Source organism: Toxorhynchites rutilus, chromosome 3, assembly GCF_029784135.1.
Source record: "Toxorhynchites rutilus septentrionalis strain SRP chromosome 3, ASM2978413v1, whole genome shotgun sequence".
In the NCBI taxonomy this organism is placed as follows: Eukaryota; Metazoa; Arthropoda; class Insecta; order Diptera; family Culicidae; genus Toxorhynchites; species Toxorhynchites rutilus.
Genome location: NC_073746.1, coordinates 249,845,129 through 249,862,523, shown reverse-complemented (window position 1 = coordinate 249,862,523; position 17,395 = coordinate 249,845,129). Strand labels below are relative to the sequence as shown.

The 17,395-nt window shown below is 40.3% G+C and overlaps 2 protein-coding genes across 3 annotated transcripts in view; one reads left to right on the top strand and one right to left on the bottom strand.

The window, feature by feature from the left end:
- The window catches only part of LOC129780157 (mucin-2), a 163,111-nt gene extending 156,087 nt beyond the window's left edge, over positions 1–7,024 (top strand). The window contains exons 3-6 of the mRNA XM_055788139.1: positions 28–135; positions 205–355; positions 414–538; positions 592–7,024. Of these exons, the coding sequence (XP_055644114.1) occupies positions 28–135; positions 205–355; positions 414–538; positions 592–2,463 (2,256 nt within the window). The 3' untranslated portion in view covers positions 2,464–7,024. The remainder of the gene's footprint in view (positions 1–27; positions 136–204; positions 356–413; positions 539–591) is intronic.
- Positions 6,997–17,395, bottom strand: LOC129780155 (uncharacterized). Of its 2 annotated transcripts, none has more exons than XM_055788136.1 (5): positions 17,339–17,395; positions 14,196–17,274; positions 14,054–14,136; positions 7,276–8,622; positions 6,997–7,223 (listed from the first exon to the last, which is right to left on the bottom strand). In XM_055788136.1, exons 2-5 carry the CDS (start codon positions 17,251–17,253, stop codon positions 7,050–7,052), a joined length of 4,662 nt encoding a protein of 1,553 aa, XP_055644111.1. In that variant the 5' UTR covers positions 17,254–17,274; positions 17,339–17,395; the 3' UTR covers positions 6,997–7,049. The 2 variants fall into 2 exon arrangements, with proteins under 2 accessions (XP_055644111.1, XP_055644112.1); XM_055788137.1 differs by having other exon boundaries at positions 14,196–17,281; positions 17,339–17,375.

The following is a 17,395-nucleotide window of genomic DNA, read 5'->3' as shown; positions in this document are numbered from 1 at the left end:
TCTCTTTGTTTTTATTCTTATTTCCAGAGATCACAGGTGCTGAATGACGGCTCATTCAAGTTTGCCGCGAAGACAAGCTTCTCCTGCAATGGCCGTGCCGCCGGATATTACGCGGATGTTGAAACGGGGTGCCAGGTGAGGTCACGGTTGAACCAGGGTGTCGTTTGAAAATCATCATTTCTTTTTGGTTCTGTTCTATTTCAGGTTTACCACATGTGCGATGGGTTGGGGCGTCAGTTTAGCTACGAATGTCCGAACACAACTCTGTTTCAGCAGCGGATGCTGATTTGTGACCACTGGTATATGGTCAACTGCTCGAAAGCCGAGAGTAACTATGCGGCCAATTTACTCATAGGTATTTATGTCTGACGTTTTACTAACAATTTACATTATCTGAGATTTTCTTCTTCCAGGTCAACGAGATAAGCCTTTTGTGCCGGAGGAAGAAAATGAAGTTCGTACTCCCCGACCAGATCTTCTGGATCGACCGTATGCATCCGCCTATAATGGCGAACCTTTCAAGTTTAACTTCATAAAGGTACGTATACCTAATAGAATACTGAAATCATTATCATTGATTGTGTCTTTCAGACGAACTTTCCGGCACCCCAGAATGCGATTATATTCGACAGAAAGACACCCGGGAAGGTTCCGCCAACTAAGGCAAAGTCAACAACTGTTGAAATCTTCGAAGAAAGTGCCAGCAATCATGGGCTTCCAATCCACTGGGGTACACGCTATGCGGATGAAAACACCGAAAAACCAACCGAGAGTGAGAGCCCAGGATCGACAGCCTTGGACAGTACTACAATTACACTGAACACAGAAGAGGAGGAGTTACAGAGTAACAAAATCAACGAGCGACGAGATGCGAATGAAGATGAAACGAAAGATGAAAGTCGTAATACGGTACGGTTCGCCTCCAGCGAAAATCGAACTAGTAAAGTGGTTGTGTCGAACGGGGAGGCATTCAATGGGAATCGAGCCAACGCGAAGGTCCCATCGATTCGATATGAGCCACCTTTCCGTACAGAAGAAGTGACAAGGAGGGCGAACACAAGTACAAGCAAGGAAACATTGGGCGCAGGTTTCAAACCATTTGAGTCAATTTTGAACTTCAACAAGAAGGGTAACAGGAAGGACTACGATTTTTCTAATTTCTTTGGACGGAATGAAAGCATAAGGAATACGATTCCAACCACAACATCAACAGTTGGCACAAACACTACGCCCAGATCGCCCAGACCGGGTACAATCCAATTTTCCAGCAGCTTTGCATCCCCCACAACAACACGACCTACAACCAGATTCACAACGACACCTCGGAAGCCCACTTTTATTACTTCTTTCAGTACCACGCCCAGACCAATTACTGTAGTTATCTCAGAAAATCAACCACCAAAGATAAACACGGCTAAATTCACTCAGCAGACTCCATTTTCTTTCTCTTTACGAAGCACCACTTCTACTACCACCACTACTACCCCCAGGACAGTGACCAAAACGGCGGCAAGTAGCACAGTTGGCACCGATGCACCGAAGGCATTTGCGGACCCACGTGAATCAAATCGCCCTCCAACGACCATTGTATTCAACGCCCCGGCGGCGACAGCCGGTTTGTTCGAAAATCGTTTTGCATTCCAACGGCCACCGGTGGAACAAGTAAACGTACCAATTCCTTCACGTGACCTATTGCCTCCCTTCCCGAATGTGGCCAACTTCGATAAAATTAAAACCCAGTTCGTGAGTCAACCTGTCTTTACACGACAACCTATCACAAACGAACCTTCGGCTGGACCCATTACAAGTGGCATCGACAAGCTTGTGCACAACGAAGCCGCGATCGAGGTTCGCCAGGATACCGTGCCCCGACCCTTCAGTGTCCCAAAACCGTCCGGTGAGCTGCTTCCTCCGCACAAGGATTATGTTTACTACGATGATTCGACCACCAAGGGTCCACCAATTTACTACCAATGGAAATGGTCTATTCCTTCTTTCGGTCTGGACCCGCCTCTTGACGCACCCCTCACGGATGAGGAAAAACTTCTCACCCAGCTCAACCCAGCCTCCTTGGATCCATCATACGAGTCGAACCGCGAACACAATCAAACCGCCCGCTCAATTTCGTCGGAAACGGGAAACCCCGGTGAAAATAATGCCACCGGGAATACGATCGCTGAATCTAACAAACGAACGATTCAACTACCGGAACACAATTATCTTGAGCTACGCAAAAAGCTCGCCATCCCCAATTTCACCTTCCCGCTGGAAAGTGAGGTCAGTCCGCGCGGGACGTATGAGTACGATGGGGCGGTGAACTCCTTCCAGATTAAAATTCCAGCGTATGCGAGGAGTGACGACGTCAGTCCGGCCTGGTACGGTGAAAACAGCAAGTGTCCCGAATGCCATCCTACCTTTCTAAGGCCTGGCAGTTGTGAACCGTGCGTTAAAATACGTCGATAATGAAAACCCGCTCCTCTATCCGTAACACAATTTGTACACATAAGATGCTAGCTCAAGGTGATCTTCCTACTCTATCCTATCCTTAGATGTTCCAGTTTCTCGAAAGAAAAAAAAATCAAAACAAAACGAATCCCACGAATAATGCATTGATACCTTTAGCGATAAGATTTGGCATACTAACTCTCCACCTCGAGGAAAACGAGGAGATCATTTTGCAGATCATGACCTCGCCATTAAGTTATTCACGCTCTCTTTCACTTCATCTGCCCATACATACAATACCTCAAAGCCTCCGTGAAATTCAACCTCTTTATCCGAAATAGAAATGTTTGCCCCGAACAGCTTCATCAGCTTTATAAACAAAGTTACAATACAGTACTGGACAAAATAAAGCATGCACCTGTGATATTTTCAAACTTTCTTGATTTTGGTAGAATCTAAGCCATATGGATATTAATATATGTTTGATACAGCGACATGAGAACGATACATAAACTTAAAAAGAGCATTTCTTGGGAAATTTTTATTTTTCTGGTGGACAAAATAATTACAGTAATTCAACATTCAAACTGATTCTTCTCTACATTAGTATTAAGTTTGGACGCCTTTAGCTTCAATCGCGGATTGCAGGCGTCGAGGCATACTATCAGCGAGGTTGAAATTATTCAAAGCTTCAAACAGTTTGTCGAAATTTTGATCCAAAATGGACTACAAGTGTTCTATTGGTTTTAAGTCCCGGCTTTATGATGATCATTCCAATAGCTTAATACGTTAAACACGGAAGTACGCTGTGGTTTTGTGGGCGTTGTGCTAAGGATCGTTGTCTTGTCGAAAAATAACTGCTTCTCTAAGCCAACTAAGCAACGCGCCGACTCTTTAAGATTCCGTTTTCAAAATGCTGATGTAATAGTCTGCCGTCATTATGTCATCGATTATCTTATGATCACCGATACCCGACCAAGCAAATCATCCCCACATCATGATCAAGTCAAGTCAAAAATTTATCTTTATTTACATGATTTTCAGTTTGAGTGAACAAATTTTTCTCTCAAGTGATACATTTATAATAAATTTTCAACTTTGCTTCTTTTGTTTTGAATAAAGTTGTGTGTGATTCCTAAGGCTATGTGAATTTGAACCCTGTGAATAGGGATTTGGTGATTCATGGGTTTTTTGATAAGATTAAAACTAAACTAATCTATCCTAACCTAACCTAACCTAAAATATTTACAATTTATACATAAAGATCCCTAATAAGGGGGTAATCAGATGCAAAAAATTTTTTAACGAATTTGTCTTTTGTATTTATGATAGTTACATTGAATGATTGTTGGTTCAGCATTTCGTGCATTTGGTTGTTTCTCGCGTAAAAAGGAGCATTGGTGATCATTCTAAGCACTTTATTCTGAACTACTCTAAGCTTGTTTTTATGCATCATTGCAAATGATTCCCAAACTGGTGATGCATATGTATTTACCGGTTCAGTTATTTGTTTAAACACTGCCAACTTATTTGGTCTAGAGAGTTTTGATCTTCGATTGATTAATGGGTATAAGCATTTAAACAGAGTTCCACATTTTGATTTAATTGGATCAAAATGTGATCGGAATAGAAGCTTCGAATCAGTACTTTACATCGCGATACCAACCAATTTGGGTGCCCAGAACCGTTGATGTACAGTCATCAGGTGGAATCAGTTTGGCGGACTGTCTATGCAGAAACATCACCGCTTGAGTCTTTGCTGAGTTTATTTTCAATTTCCATTCCTCCATGTATTTTATAAGACTACTAGCTGACCCGGCAAACTTCGTCTCGCCCAAAATTTATATTTCGTTATCACATCCACGTTTTCTTACTAAGTGCACGTTCATGGGTCCAATCGCAGAACTGTTCATTGACTGATCTTCTAATCTACCCTTTAAAATTATTTTTTACTACAAAATTTTAGTACTTCTACCTAAACTCGATATTATAATATCAGATTATTTTCAGACACAATTCTCGTGCAAGATTTTTCATCCACTTGCAAAAAAAAACAGGTTTCTCAGCTACATGGAATAAATGTTTGATACTGAAAATATGATAGAAAGAAGACAGTCCAGAATTGAACAATTCCTTCCTCGAGTTTTACTCTTATCAACACATTCGGCGATCCATTTTTATTTATATAGATATAAGACGATAAAAATGTGCGTTTTGTCCATAAGAATCAGACAGATAGACAGACAGGAATCCATTTTTATATATTTTCAAGACAGAAATCCATTTTTATAGATCAAGACATCGCTGGAGTTTGTTTTTAAGTTCTCTTGGCACCCTTCCCTTCACCATGATTGCCGTATCATCTGCAAAAAGTGACAGATTACATCCTTCAGGTAAGGGAGGAATGTCAGAAGTGTAGATATTGTACAATATTGGACCAAGCAGACTACCTTGCGGAACGCCTGCAGGAATCCGAAAGATGTTTGATTGCACATGCCCCAGGGACACCTTGAAAGTCCTGTTTTGTAAATAAGATTTAATTGTTTGGATTATGTAAGGAGGGATGTTGAATTGGCAGAGTTTATCATGCCACACGTTATCGAACGCTTTTTCGACATCAAGTATTGCCATTGAAGTTGACTTTGATACAGATTTGTTTATGATGCCATGATGTTCAACACCCTCACCAGTTGATGTGTAGTAGAGTGTCCCTTTCTAAAGCCAAACTGCTCAGGCAATGAGGTACTGTTTCCGTCCAGATAGTCCGTCGATCTATCCAACAGAAGACGCTCGAAGGTTTTGCTCAAAGCTGTAGCTTGATGTTGTTTTTGGATCCTTCCCGGGTTTGAGAATTGGGATTATTTTCGCTGTTTTCCAAATCGAAGGGAAGTAATGTAGCTCCAAACAACGATTAAATATGGCAGACAGGAGCGAGTAAACTTTATTACTCATCTGTTTCAGCACAATTTTAAATATTTCATCAAACCCGGGGGCTTTCATATTCCTAGTCGATTTCTGAAATAATTTTTTCAGAGGTTACCTTCTTATCTTGGGGTACTGTAAAGAATTTTCCCTCGAGATTTTGCACACAACTCGCAACCATTTGTGACTTTGAACTCTGTATATTATTTTCTAAGTTATGTGAGCAGACGAAATGCTCCCCAATGGCGTTTGCTTTTTCAAAATGTGTTATGAGCAATTATTATCAGCTTTGAGAGGTAGTATTTGCTTTGGCTTGGATTTTAAAACTTTAGCCATTTTCCAAAAGGGTTTTGAATGGCTGCCAAGTCTTTCAACGGTTCTGGAAAAATTTTGGTTTTTGAAAGCTTTTATTCGTTTCGCAATTTCCCTGGACAAAATTTTGACTTGCTTTTTTTCCCCTAACTCTCCAGACCTTTGGAACTGGCGTCTAATAAATTTTTTTAATCGTATTAAATATTTAGTTTGGGAATCAATAGCAATGTGCTTACCTTTTATCAACGTTCTCCTAACACATGTTGCATCTGCCTCCATGATCGCAAATTGAAGGTGGTTTAGTTCTCGGTCTCGATATATTCAGCAGATACTATTACCGGGTTTTCTCCGATGGAAGCATCCACAAGTTTTGGAAAGCGATTCCAATCAACATGATGGTAATCCTTACGTGTTTCTTTCGGAGCAGGAACGATTTTGCAAACCATATTGCAGATGAACCCACACCATGATACTGCCACCATCGTGCTTGACCGTCTTTTGGATATTTTAGTCGGCAAGATTCTCGCCAGGTTTTGTCCAAACTCGTGCTCGTTGTTTGCGAATGAAGAGTTCGAAGGGCCTGACTGGGTAAGGAAGTAAAAATTAACCCCAAACCAAATCACCCACTCTATGGAAAATATTATATAGGGTATCAAATAAGAAATTTGGACTATTCTATGAGGTTCAATTTCTCTATAAGAAAGAGCTTCCTGACGATTTTAACTATCCCATCTTATCAAATTGAACCGCGCACTAATAATGATAAAACAATTAAACAACAATTAAGGGAATGCGTTGTTTTGACGTTTCATTGCAGGGATAGGAATCTTTTTAAACTTATAAGGGGTAGGGCACTATTAAAAAAAAATTTCTGAGCTGAGAAATAGTAATCTGATTATGTTATTGAGTATGCGTACTTTATTTTGACCAAGCGAAAATAGAGTTCAAATAAAATTATGCTTAAGTGTGAATAACATATGCAATTCATTGACAAAATTATTACACCAATCGTTAGTATATCAAGAATGCTACAATTTATCCCAATTTATCGAGTTCTTATACCTTGTATTAGAAAAGATACAGCGAGTTCAACATTAAGATAGTGGGTGCGTACTTTATTTTGTCCAGCGCTGTATAGCGAAAGTATACCTTGTTATTCTGAGGTCATGATAATCTCCAGAATGATCTGTTCCAAAACACTCACAACTCAGCTGTGTGCGGTGGTGGTCTACAGATGCTTGCCTCACCACCACAGCTGGAAGAGAGATTACGACTAATTGTAAATACACCCCATGACAGTAAATAAAAAAAATAAAAGACAATGGTCGAATAATTTAATTCCAAAGGATTGTGTTTGTTTTGTGTTTCGCTCACAGATGATAGAAGAAAATCCCTGGTGCCCACTGAACGCGCTCGTTAACAGAAGGATCGGGATTGGAGTAGACAGCTATCCGATGTTCCTTCGCAATGTTGATTCCTTCTATCAACGCCGTCCGTCGCATTCGAGAAAAGCAAGAGGAACGCAGTTCTCCGTCTACATATATCTGAAATTCGAAACCGGGTTAAAAAGGGTGCTTTAGACAGATGAACACCAACCTCATATCCATCGATTCGATCGAGAAATTGGGGAGCAACCTTCCAGTGGATAATGAGCTGGTCCGGTCCAACCTGATGACATGAGTAGATCTCCACGGGACAAGAAAACTTTTCGTTTGTTGCGTCAGCATATTGACATTGGTAACTTAGCGCTAGCTGACATAACCGACGTGATTTCTGGGGAATTGAAGCTTTCCCCTCTGATATGGACGAGTTCTTCAGGTTCCGCTGTTGAAGCGGTTCTCGTTGTTTGTTTTGAACAACAATTGAATCGCTAGGTGGCGAAGGGCCTTTCTCAAGAGATTGTTTTTCCACGACAGTCTCTTCGGAATCCATTTCCTTCAAGTCCAGTGTTTGGTCTTGTTGTTTCTCTGATAATACATTCTGGTCATTTGTCAATATTTCTGAAATTTCAATCAGTTGAATATCTCCTGGATCTGTATCTCTTGATTGATCTGAATCGGTTTTCTTCACGTCGAGTGTGCCGTCTGACAAATTTATTAACTCTCCGGAAACTTCAGACGAACGAATTTCTTTTAGACCAGTATCACTCGATATGTTTGAAAAGTCCTGCTCATTGTTTATATGTTCTGAAATTGGTGGTTCTGGAAGCTTTTGAACATCAGGGACCATTTCAATTTCCACATTTGAGCTGCGCGAATCCTCCAATCTCTGCTGTTGCTCCATTGGTATGTTGTTCTCTTGGGAATTATGAGGAACTTCATCCTCTTGTCGAGTTGAGTTTTCAATCTCGTCTGAATTTTCAAAGGATTCCCGAGTCGCAAATTCATGTATAGAAACTACATCATGCTGGATGATTTCCTGATCTTGTACACAAGGAATACTTCCAATGTCTGGTTCCTCTGATATGGCTATGTTCGGCCTATCTGCGTCTGAAACGTCAACGCTAGAAACCGACACAAGCGGAAGACTACATGGTTCATCATATATCTCAATCGACACACTCAGGTCAGGAGAATCCTGATTGAAATACTCAAGTATTGACTCATGCAATCGTTTAGTCTCAATTTGCTCAGTTCCGAAAATATCACGACAGTCTTCGACGGAGATGAATTGTTCTATCTCGTCTCTTCCGTCAGATTCTCGCGACAGCATCTTCTGTTCCTCTTCTAAATTAGTCAACGTAACAATGCTCTCGAAGGCCTCCGGCGCCGGTGCACTTGAGGGAATCAAGTTAGCAGAGGACAAATCTTTCTCATCGTAATGCTCCTCGGTCCCAGTGCCGGATGATCGCAGAGTCGGTTGGTGCATGCCAGCCATCACTTTCAGTTGTCGTTTGATCTCATCCAAATCGTTCAAAATCAAAGAAAGCATGTCCGATTTTTGCTGTAAGAGAAGCAAAAGATTTTTTTTTGTAATTCTACTACTGTGTACATCAACAGAGATTAACAGCAGGTAATTTATAGTAATTTATGCACTCGTGGCCGAGTGGTTAGCGTCCCACATTATCATGCCGTGTGTTCGTGTTCGATTCCCATTCTGGCCGGGGTATTTTTCGTCAAAAAAATTTCCTTCGACTTGCACTGTGCTTACGCGGAATACATTCAAGGCGTGTTATTTTGCTTAAGAAATCTCAACTAAGCATTAATAAATGACGCTAGTTAATGCATACGTTGAGGCAATTCACAGGGAACGTTAACGCCATTCAAGAAGAATTTATAGAAACAAGGCCATCTTTCTTAATTTTTTTCTTTTTTGGGTTGGACAGAAAACAGTGCTCAAAACATGTATAATACAGGTAAATGTGAAAGGCGGATAGTTGAAAAACGCAAGCGTAAGGAAAAGAGAGTCGTCCATCAAACGACCATTCAGAAAAACGATCGTTACAATCGTTATCGTTAGAAAAAAAACAACCCACCAACTCATTCAAAAGACATTCACGACAGTAGTTTTTAACGCGATATGTTTTGTATCACTGTTTGTTGAAATATGTCATAATCTTTCACGCCAACTTCTAGCAAGGAAATTCTAAATCTCTTTAATAAAGGAAGGAAAACAAATTACAATTGCGTTTGTAGTCAGATCCCGGTTTGTATCGGAAAATATATTGGAGTTTTAGAACTGCCTTTCGATTTACGATACCATCATTATGCATTAAAAATTTTATCATTAAAAACGAAAGCGGAATTCTTCATTCAATCAAAATAAATATCTGTAGTAAAACGACCAATAGGAATGTTCTAGCAATCAAATGAAGGCTGATTGAAGAGGTTATGTGTTATGTGAATTTTTGTGCTAGTCTACAGGAGCTAATAAAAAACGGAATGAAAATTAAGGCTTTTCAATGACGTATATATCATCTTCATGTGTTGATTTTTCACGAAGTAACAGCATTTCAAAAATGATCTAAAAATTACGATGTCTCACTCTGTTAAAGTGACCAAAAGGTCAGAGGTCTAACGATTGCGATTGCAGGAATCAGATCTAACCACCTCGTCTTGTGTAGCCCGGAATAGTTAAAAATGGTGACTATGAATCTTGTCAATGATGCTTTCAAAATCTACGGGAAGTTGATCCACTGTCGCCTGAATAGTGTTGCTCACGATATGAGCAACGCATCCTAAAACTATTATCAGTTTTGGAGCTGAATTTTAAGCTAGACTTAAATGTTGTTTGAACTTTTCCTAAAAAGACCGCCAAAGCCGCCAAAGCTCGTGTGCTCGTGTGCGACAGAAGGAAGATGCTCTGTTTTTTTTCATTCACCCTCCGACCAGCTTGATGTGTTGACGTTGAGAGTTTATTTGAAGATGTTGTTTTTGTGTCCATTACTCCAGTCGCTCAGTAAAAGCATTCTGTACAATGAAGGATGCATTGATAAAATAGACTAAGTTGCATCGAGAGTAATAGATGTATGAATCGTCCGTTCTGTAGTTTAGGGGTAGTGGGGGCAAATTGGTCATGGGGGGCAAAGTCGTCACCTGCTTGTTTGGTAGTATAACTATTGACTATAGATGCCGTATTGGTAGTCACCTTATGTTTGAAGAATTTAATGACATTTGAGTCACCCTGTACTTCAGTAGAGTTGTCGCATGTCAAAATACAAATAAAAACAGAAATGTCCCTCTCGATAGCCATTCGGCCGTAGTTCTGTGCGCATGGTATCTAAGGAATAATAAGAAATTTAGTTTATTCAAACTGATATGTTCGACAAATCATCAGTTTGGACGACTCTTAACATATTCTAGGAGAGGTGAACAGATATTTTGTTTAATCTCAGCAATTATTTAGCATAGAAATAATTTTGATGTTTGGGGGCTAAGTGGTCATAGGTGAATAACAACTTACAATGTTATGTTTACTAAAACTGATATACCTGATCACATTCTGCTCTTGAAGAAGATCCTTTTACGGCTTTGACCCTGCATAAATATGCCACTCCAACTAAACCAAACCTCATTATGCGGAACGTTATGTGTTTCTTACTACGTTTTTGTATGCAAGAGTAAATTTAAATTGAGACTCTAGGTGAATAGGCCAAGCTTATTATATACATGTACCTACTATCTCAAATATGATTTGAACAAATTTGGATGAAAAAAACGCATAAATGTATCCCATTTAGCTTGATATGTGCGGGTGACCACTTTACCTCCAAGCAAAAAAATAGTGTGATTTTTCACCATTTTTTCTAATGATGAAAAGTGTACTATATTGATTTTTTATAGTAAAAGCCGTTTGCTATCTTGAAGAACAATGAGTTGAACTATAATATTCTTCGAGAAACGGGAATTGAAGCGGTATGTGGACGCTGGAAATGGGTATATTCCTTAGGGTGACCACTTTGCCCCCACTTCCCCTACATCGCATCACAAAAAGGAAACGAAATGAAATATTATTATTTTTCATGACTCATATTCATAATTCTCAATGACCTAATTCCTTCTATGACAGATTGAGCAGTAGAACCTATACGACTTGACTGTGATAGTCAGCAAGCGAACATTATTTCACCGAAAAAGCTACTGCTCTCGATGCCTTAGAATAAGACTAGAAATAAGAATAAGACAATGGAAAGAAATCACAATACCATAGCTTTCCATTGAAAATAAAGCAGCTTCATGATTTCATGTGTATTTTACCTCAAAACATCACGAAATAGTGAGTATTTTCAACTTGTTGTTTTCGTTTCTTCCCCATAAATTTCATATTCAATGTAATCAATGACGATATTTGTTTTTGTTTACCGATTCACATATACTTCAGTTGAGACAGTTGAACTTTTTGCCAGAAGCTTATTGTCTTTCTTTGTTCGTCACCGAAACCGTTTGAAGGTTATGAGTACATACAACAGACGGCCCTATTCAGGGCTACTATTTAGAGTTTCAGAAGAGTTAAACTAACAGATTTCTGAACAATGAAAAGAATTGCATTTAGAATAATCAAGTGTTCTGAACAATCACAGTCCTACGTCAAACTTCCGTCCGTGCCCCTAGGCTCAGACCCTTCTACTTTTTTTTGTACAAATGTATGTACTTTTCATGTATGTGATTTTGATTTAAATGACAAAAATGCATTTTGAATTATAAATCATGTTACATATTTAACAAATTTGGAACCGATCCGATTGAATTTGTATGAATTTGTATTATAAAAATTGATTTCATTATACGGCTTTTCGTTGTGCGGCCAAATTTCGTGGAACGTATCTAAGCCGTAAGGCGAGGTATGGGTGTATCGAACAATTGAAAAATCTCAACCCCTATCCAAACAGAAATACCCAATTCTGATTGGTCGAAATTGACGACAAATGCGGCGGTTCTCTATAAGAGACATCAAAACCAAGCGGCCTGGAGGAAATCGGCATTGCAACTATATGAAAGTAGGGGAAACTTTTGTTCCTACCGAAATGTATTCCTTAACAGATACATTAAAACCAAATCATTATCAGAAAGTTTAACGATGTAATTCTTCAAACATATCCAAAATCAACAGATAGCCTAATGGAATCCTACGTCAAGTATGCGGTCGTGTCTCGGACACAACCCTCCTGTGACTTTTTTTTGGGCCAATAAACAAAATGAACATGTTCGGTTCTCTAAATTCGACGATGAAATTTTTCCAATACATCCATTACTATTGCCATGATATAAGTCGAAGCATCGCTCAGTAGTGAAAGATCGATTATAAAACAGTTTTAGATCATTTGTGCAAAGCTGAATTCACAAAAAAGCTCGATGTTTGGATGCAACACCAATTAACACCAAAAAAAAAACGATGGATCGAGTTTCCATCTGCGAAGTATTGGCCATACGAAATAAAATCGACCCTTTAATTAAACGAGTGGTGACTGGGGATGATGAATGGGTCGCATACGACAATATTTTGCGAAAACGATCGTGGTCAAAGCTGTCGAAGCCGCTCAAACGGTGGCTAAACCAGAACTAACGGCCAGGGTTCTACTATATATTCGGTGGGATATTTTTTTAATCGTTTATTTTTACAGGCTTAATTCTAATGTTAATGATGTAGAAACTCTACTCGAGTTTAGAAGGGTGACATATTTTCTTCAGGAAAAGGAAGGGATATAAGGATATGTTAACAATGTTCACACTCACATTAATCACACTCAATTCTTAAGCCTATCTTATATCTCATATGTATTTACATTTCACCTTATTCTATTGTTAGTAAGAAGATATTTGATTTCTCGCGAAGGAAAAGGGAAAGAAGAATATAGGGATATAAGGACAATCACACACGAAGATCGATACCTTTTAGGAAGACATATATTTGGGACATGTAATCAAGGTCTAACCTAGCCAACACATCTCCGGCATATTGGGTTGCCTTCCTTTGGCCCGAAGAGAGTTTTCTAAATTCGATCTGGCAACAAGATACACCTCGCACGACCAAACAACGTGTTCGATGTCGTGGTAACCTTGGTCACAAGCACAGGCATTGCTATCGCAAGATTAAAACGGAAGAGTAGCGCGTCTAACGAACAGTGATTGGACATGAGTCGAGAGAAGGTGTGAAAAAAGTCCCGACTCAAGTCCAGACGTTTGAACCATAGTTTGAGGCTAACCTTAGGGATAATCGAGTGAAGCCGCCGGCCCAATTCATCTTCGTTCACCAGAAACGGCCAGAATTGGCCAACAGAAGAGGTGTCCATCAGGACAACGCAAGGCCACACATGTCTGTAGCGACTCATCAGAAACTCCGAGAGCTTGGTTGGGAAACTTTACTGCATTCATCATATAATTCGGGCCTGGCACCACACGATGTTAATCTTTTTCTCGCGATGCAAAATTTCCTGAGTGATAAGAATTTGGGATCAAGAGAAGATAACTAGAATTATTCGTCAATAAGGATCAATACTTCTACGAGAGAGGCATTATGAAGCAACATTTCCAATGGTAACAAATTATACAAAGAAACGGTGCATATTTAACCCAAATCGGACAATCATAAACATCTCAAATAAGGTTTTGAATTTCACGCAAAAATAATGGACCTATTTTTGCCCAATATTACGAGTGAAAGTTTTACTCTGGAAAATGTAAACAACTATCATGGTGGATCACGATATCACTGTGACTGGTTGGAAGAAACGCTCTCCATAAGAGTGTCTTCCGTAAGAAGACACGAGTTTCCTTTACTATCCGTCTCAGCGGCAAAATGCAATAGTTTGTGTGAGCCCATTAACTTTAGGCATAACATGCACAGCTTGAATGGGAGTGAAATCATGTGTGTGACGATAAGAAAATAAATGACCACAAATTGATCGAGTTTACAAATACAAAACTGTTAATCTTACCAAACTACTCCTTTCAATTTCCGAACTATGGAAGTCTTCGAAGTCCGATCTGCATTGAATGGCCTTGCTACAATATTCAACTTCTAGAAGAAAAACAATGTTCGAAAAATGATAATACATGTTCACTATATAATACGCCTACCTTCTGCTATTTTATTTTCCAGAACTTCGCAACTGTCCTCCCGTAGTTCGACAGCATAGTCACCATCAACAGGGCTGCTTGTCGGAATCAAACTGGATGGGATTTCGTGAAACTTTTCCATCCCAACAGTAGTCATCTTTTCCACAACGACTGTCAGCACCTCCATTATCGGTTCGATGGACTCCTGTATGCAATTTCGAACCAACTCAAAGTATCTACTGAAGCTTTCTTGTAGCCTCATTGCTACGCCGTCATCACACCTCTTCATCTCATCCTCCATATCGCTTCCGATTTCCGCCACGATGGAGTCCACAATCTCCGGAACCAACTCAGTCACGATACGATCATCATCATCCGACAACTTTCGCACCTCTTTGATGCACTCGATTTCGGACTCGATATCCGAAATTGCCTCCAAGTCAACCATTCTTATGTTGAAGAAGAAACCACGACTTTCTTCTCGGTCGCAGATATTTCCACTCAGCGTAGCATATCCATCGTTTTCGTTCCACACGTAATCACCCAAAACCGATTCCAGTTCGAAATGAACTGCGTTGTCAGAATAGTTTACCTTTCTGAACTTGCCAGATTCTTTCAATAGTTTTACCAAGAAAACTAACATCCTAGTCTTGTTCCCGGTTAAATCCTCGGATAGCTCAGACTCGACGAATGAGTAATTCGGGACATCTGCCTTTGGAATTGCGATACCCAACGTACTTTCCAAATGCTTACGAAACTCATCGATGACATCGTTCAGATTTCGTCGCTCCGCGTTCATTTGGGTGGAAATATTCGATGGTGTCTTGTCTTCCGGCAGCAAATGAAACGATACGGATGGTTTCTTACTCAGCGATCGCGAGCGCGATCGCTCGGGTTGGACAGTCTCCTCAGGCCCCCTGTCAAGAAATGGCATCAGCTTGGAAGCCCAACTACCGATGAATCTGAGGAGGGTTAGTAAAAATGCTTGGAATAAGGTGATGAAAGAAACAGTGCGGTTTTCAGCGGGCTCATCTTTTCGTGAGAGATCGTGTACTTCCTGGATGACTTCCACCGGAGTGGCTCCCTGCTCTGCGATTTGTGATTTACTTTGAGACGAGCGCGTTAACGTTGGATCTCCGGAACAGCTACTTTCAGAGGTGATCAGGCGAATGTTTCCTTCACTAGTGGGAATAATTTTGAGTAATTCAACGAAATCCTCTAAAGCATGCGAAGGGGACATTTGGTGCTTTATAAGTATTTCAAGAAGACCATCACGCAAAGCGTATATTACAGATTCGCTATCGGATTCGATATCTTCATCAAAAATCAATCCTTCAAAAAATGTTTTTAGAACATCCCATGGCCTATAATCTTTCGCACGGATTCCTGTCATGTCACATCTAGCGATATCTTCAAGAGTTTCTCGAATTTGGTTGATTATGATGAGATGATCTTCATCCTCGGATGGTTTCACTAGTTGCTGTGTTATAAAACGAAGCTTTTCGAGCACCGGTTTGCCTAGAAATTCTTCAGATAGCTCTATCTGTCTGCTGTGAAACACTTGGGCAATTGTTGTTGCTAGGCATTTCAGATCTTCATCGCCTAAAGCATTGTTTAAATGAAATTGACAGATAACCATTCGAAGATTTGATATAAGATCGATAGGGCTTGCGTGGAACTTGGGTTTGATCCAGTTTTTGCTTGCGGTTTGGATCACGATGGAACCTTCACTGTATTGCAGCACTCCAATAACTTTGTCGTCGCTCTGCCGGACGCTGAATTCTGTAGAGCACTCGGCATCTTTACTTTCCAAAGACCGTTCAAGCTCTTGTTTTATCTGTTCTATGATGCTACTTCGCTCCGCGTCTGAATGTGTTTGCACTAATAGTTTCTCACTAGATTTCCGAACCAGTTTCCGAAACTGATCCATCAGTGATTGTGTTATTGCCGTTTCATCAACCATTTCCGAGATATTTTTGGAACCGGTTATAAACACACCAGAGGACGTATTTGGGAAGCTAAACACGCTAACGATTCGCTCGCCTGATTGAAACGCCGTAACAAGGGGATCGGTCAATAACGTCTGCTCAATAATATTCTCCTGGCTAATCAGTGAATCTTTCAGAAAACCTTCTATAATATCCAAAGAAACGCGTTTACCTTCGCTACTGCTTGATACGCTTTGGTTAATTAGATCAATGGAATTTACAGGCTGTACCAAGAGTGCGGTTTCATCGCCGTCTCGATAAAATCCTACAATCGTTTCTGTTCCAGCATCCGACTCTGCCGGGTGCTTTCTCGATTGTGAATGAACAACGATCGTATCCTCCGATTGGTTCAAAATCTCCCCTAGTGTCGTTTGAAGTTTTATCAATATTGATTCCCTCGAGTAACCTTGTACTCTCTCTAGAACATCCTCTGCCATCTCGACCATATGTTTAGTTGTTTCCTTCTGATCCGTGATAGCTTGTTTTGAACTGAAGGTACCGTCCTCGCGAGGAGCCAGGACAACCATACTCTCCTCGTTCTCCATCATTTCATTGACCACCCGCAAGCATTCCGCCATGAGCTGATATCCCACCGCATCACTGGAGGACATCTGCATAAGAACCGTTGTGCTTGGATCCACCACCGCTCCGACGGCACGACCCTGAACTTTTCCAAAAATCGAAATGGTTTGATTGTTCTCATGCTCACCCGGTAACTCTATCACTGGTACGGAAAATGTCGCACCATCACGCTCATCTTCCAGGTTCATCTCTTCCTCCGTAACCAATATCATCGATTCGCTAGCTTCCGAGGCGGGACTCTCCGTGGTGAAACTAAGCTCGGAATCTGACTCATGCTGATCGCGTCGATAGGAGACATGATCATACATAGCTGGATGCAGCGTGGAATAAATTATATTTCGCTCTATATTCATACTTTGATTTATGTCCGATAGGAGACGTTTTCTCTCGGAAATGATCTCAATTCTGCCATCGCCTGACACTTCAATGATCAGTTGAGTATCCTCCTCGAGATGGGTGGATCGCGTGTCACGTAATTGACCGGGAGAGCGAGGATGGTGACGATCCATTAGAAAACTTGAAATTTCGTACTGAAAACTTTTGTTAGAATTTTCTTTGCACAAATTTCCTGCAAATGAAAAGAAAATCACCTACTTGATATTACCCGATTTGGAATTTTAACAAACTGGCAGTGAATGAAAACGAAGGATT

What these genes read in the sequence shown, in the direction of transcription:
- LOC129780155 (XM_055788136.1), bottom strand. Translation starts at nt 17,253, where the DNA reads ATGGATCGTCACCATCCTCGCTCTCCCGGTCAATTACGTGACACGCGA. An exon ending in GGAAAATAAAATAGCAGAAG is followed by an intron (nt 14,137 to 14,195) that starts GTAGGCGTATTA and finishes TTTTTCTTCTAG; the next exon opens with AAGTTGAATATTGTAGCAAG. An exon ending in AAATTGAAAGGAGTAGTTTG is followed by an intron (nt 8,623 to 14,053) that starts GTAAGATTAACA and finishes CTTCTCTTACAG; the next exon opens with CAAAAATCGGACATGCTTTC.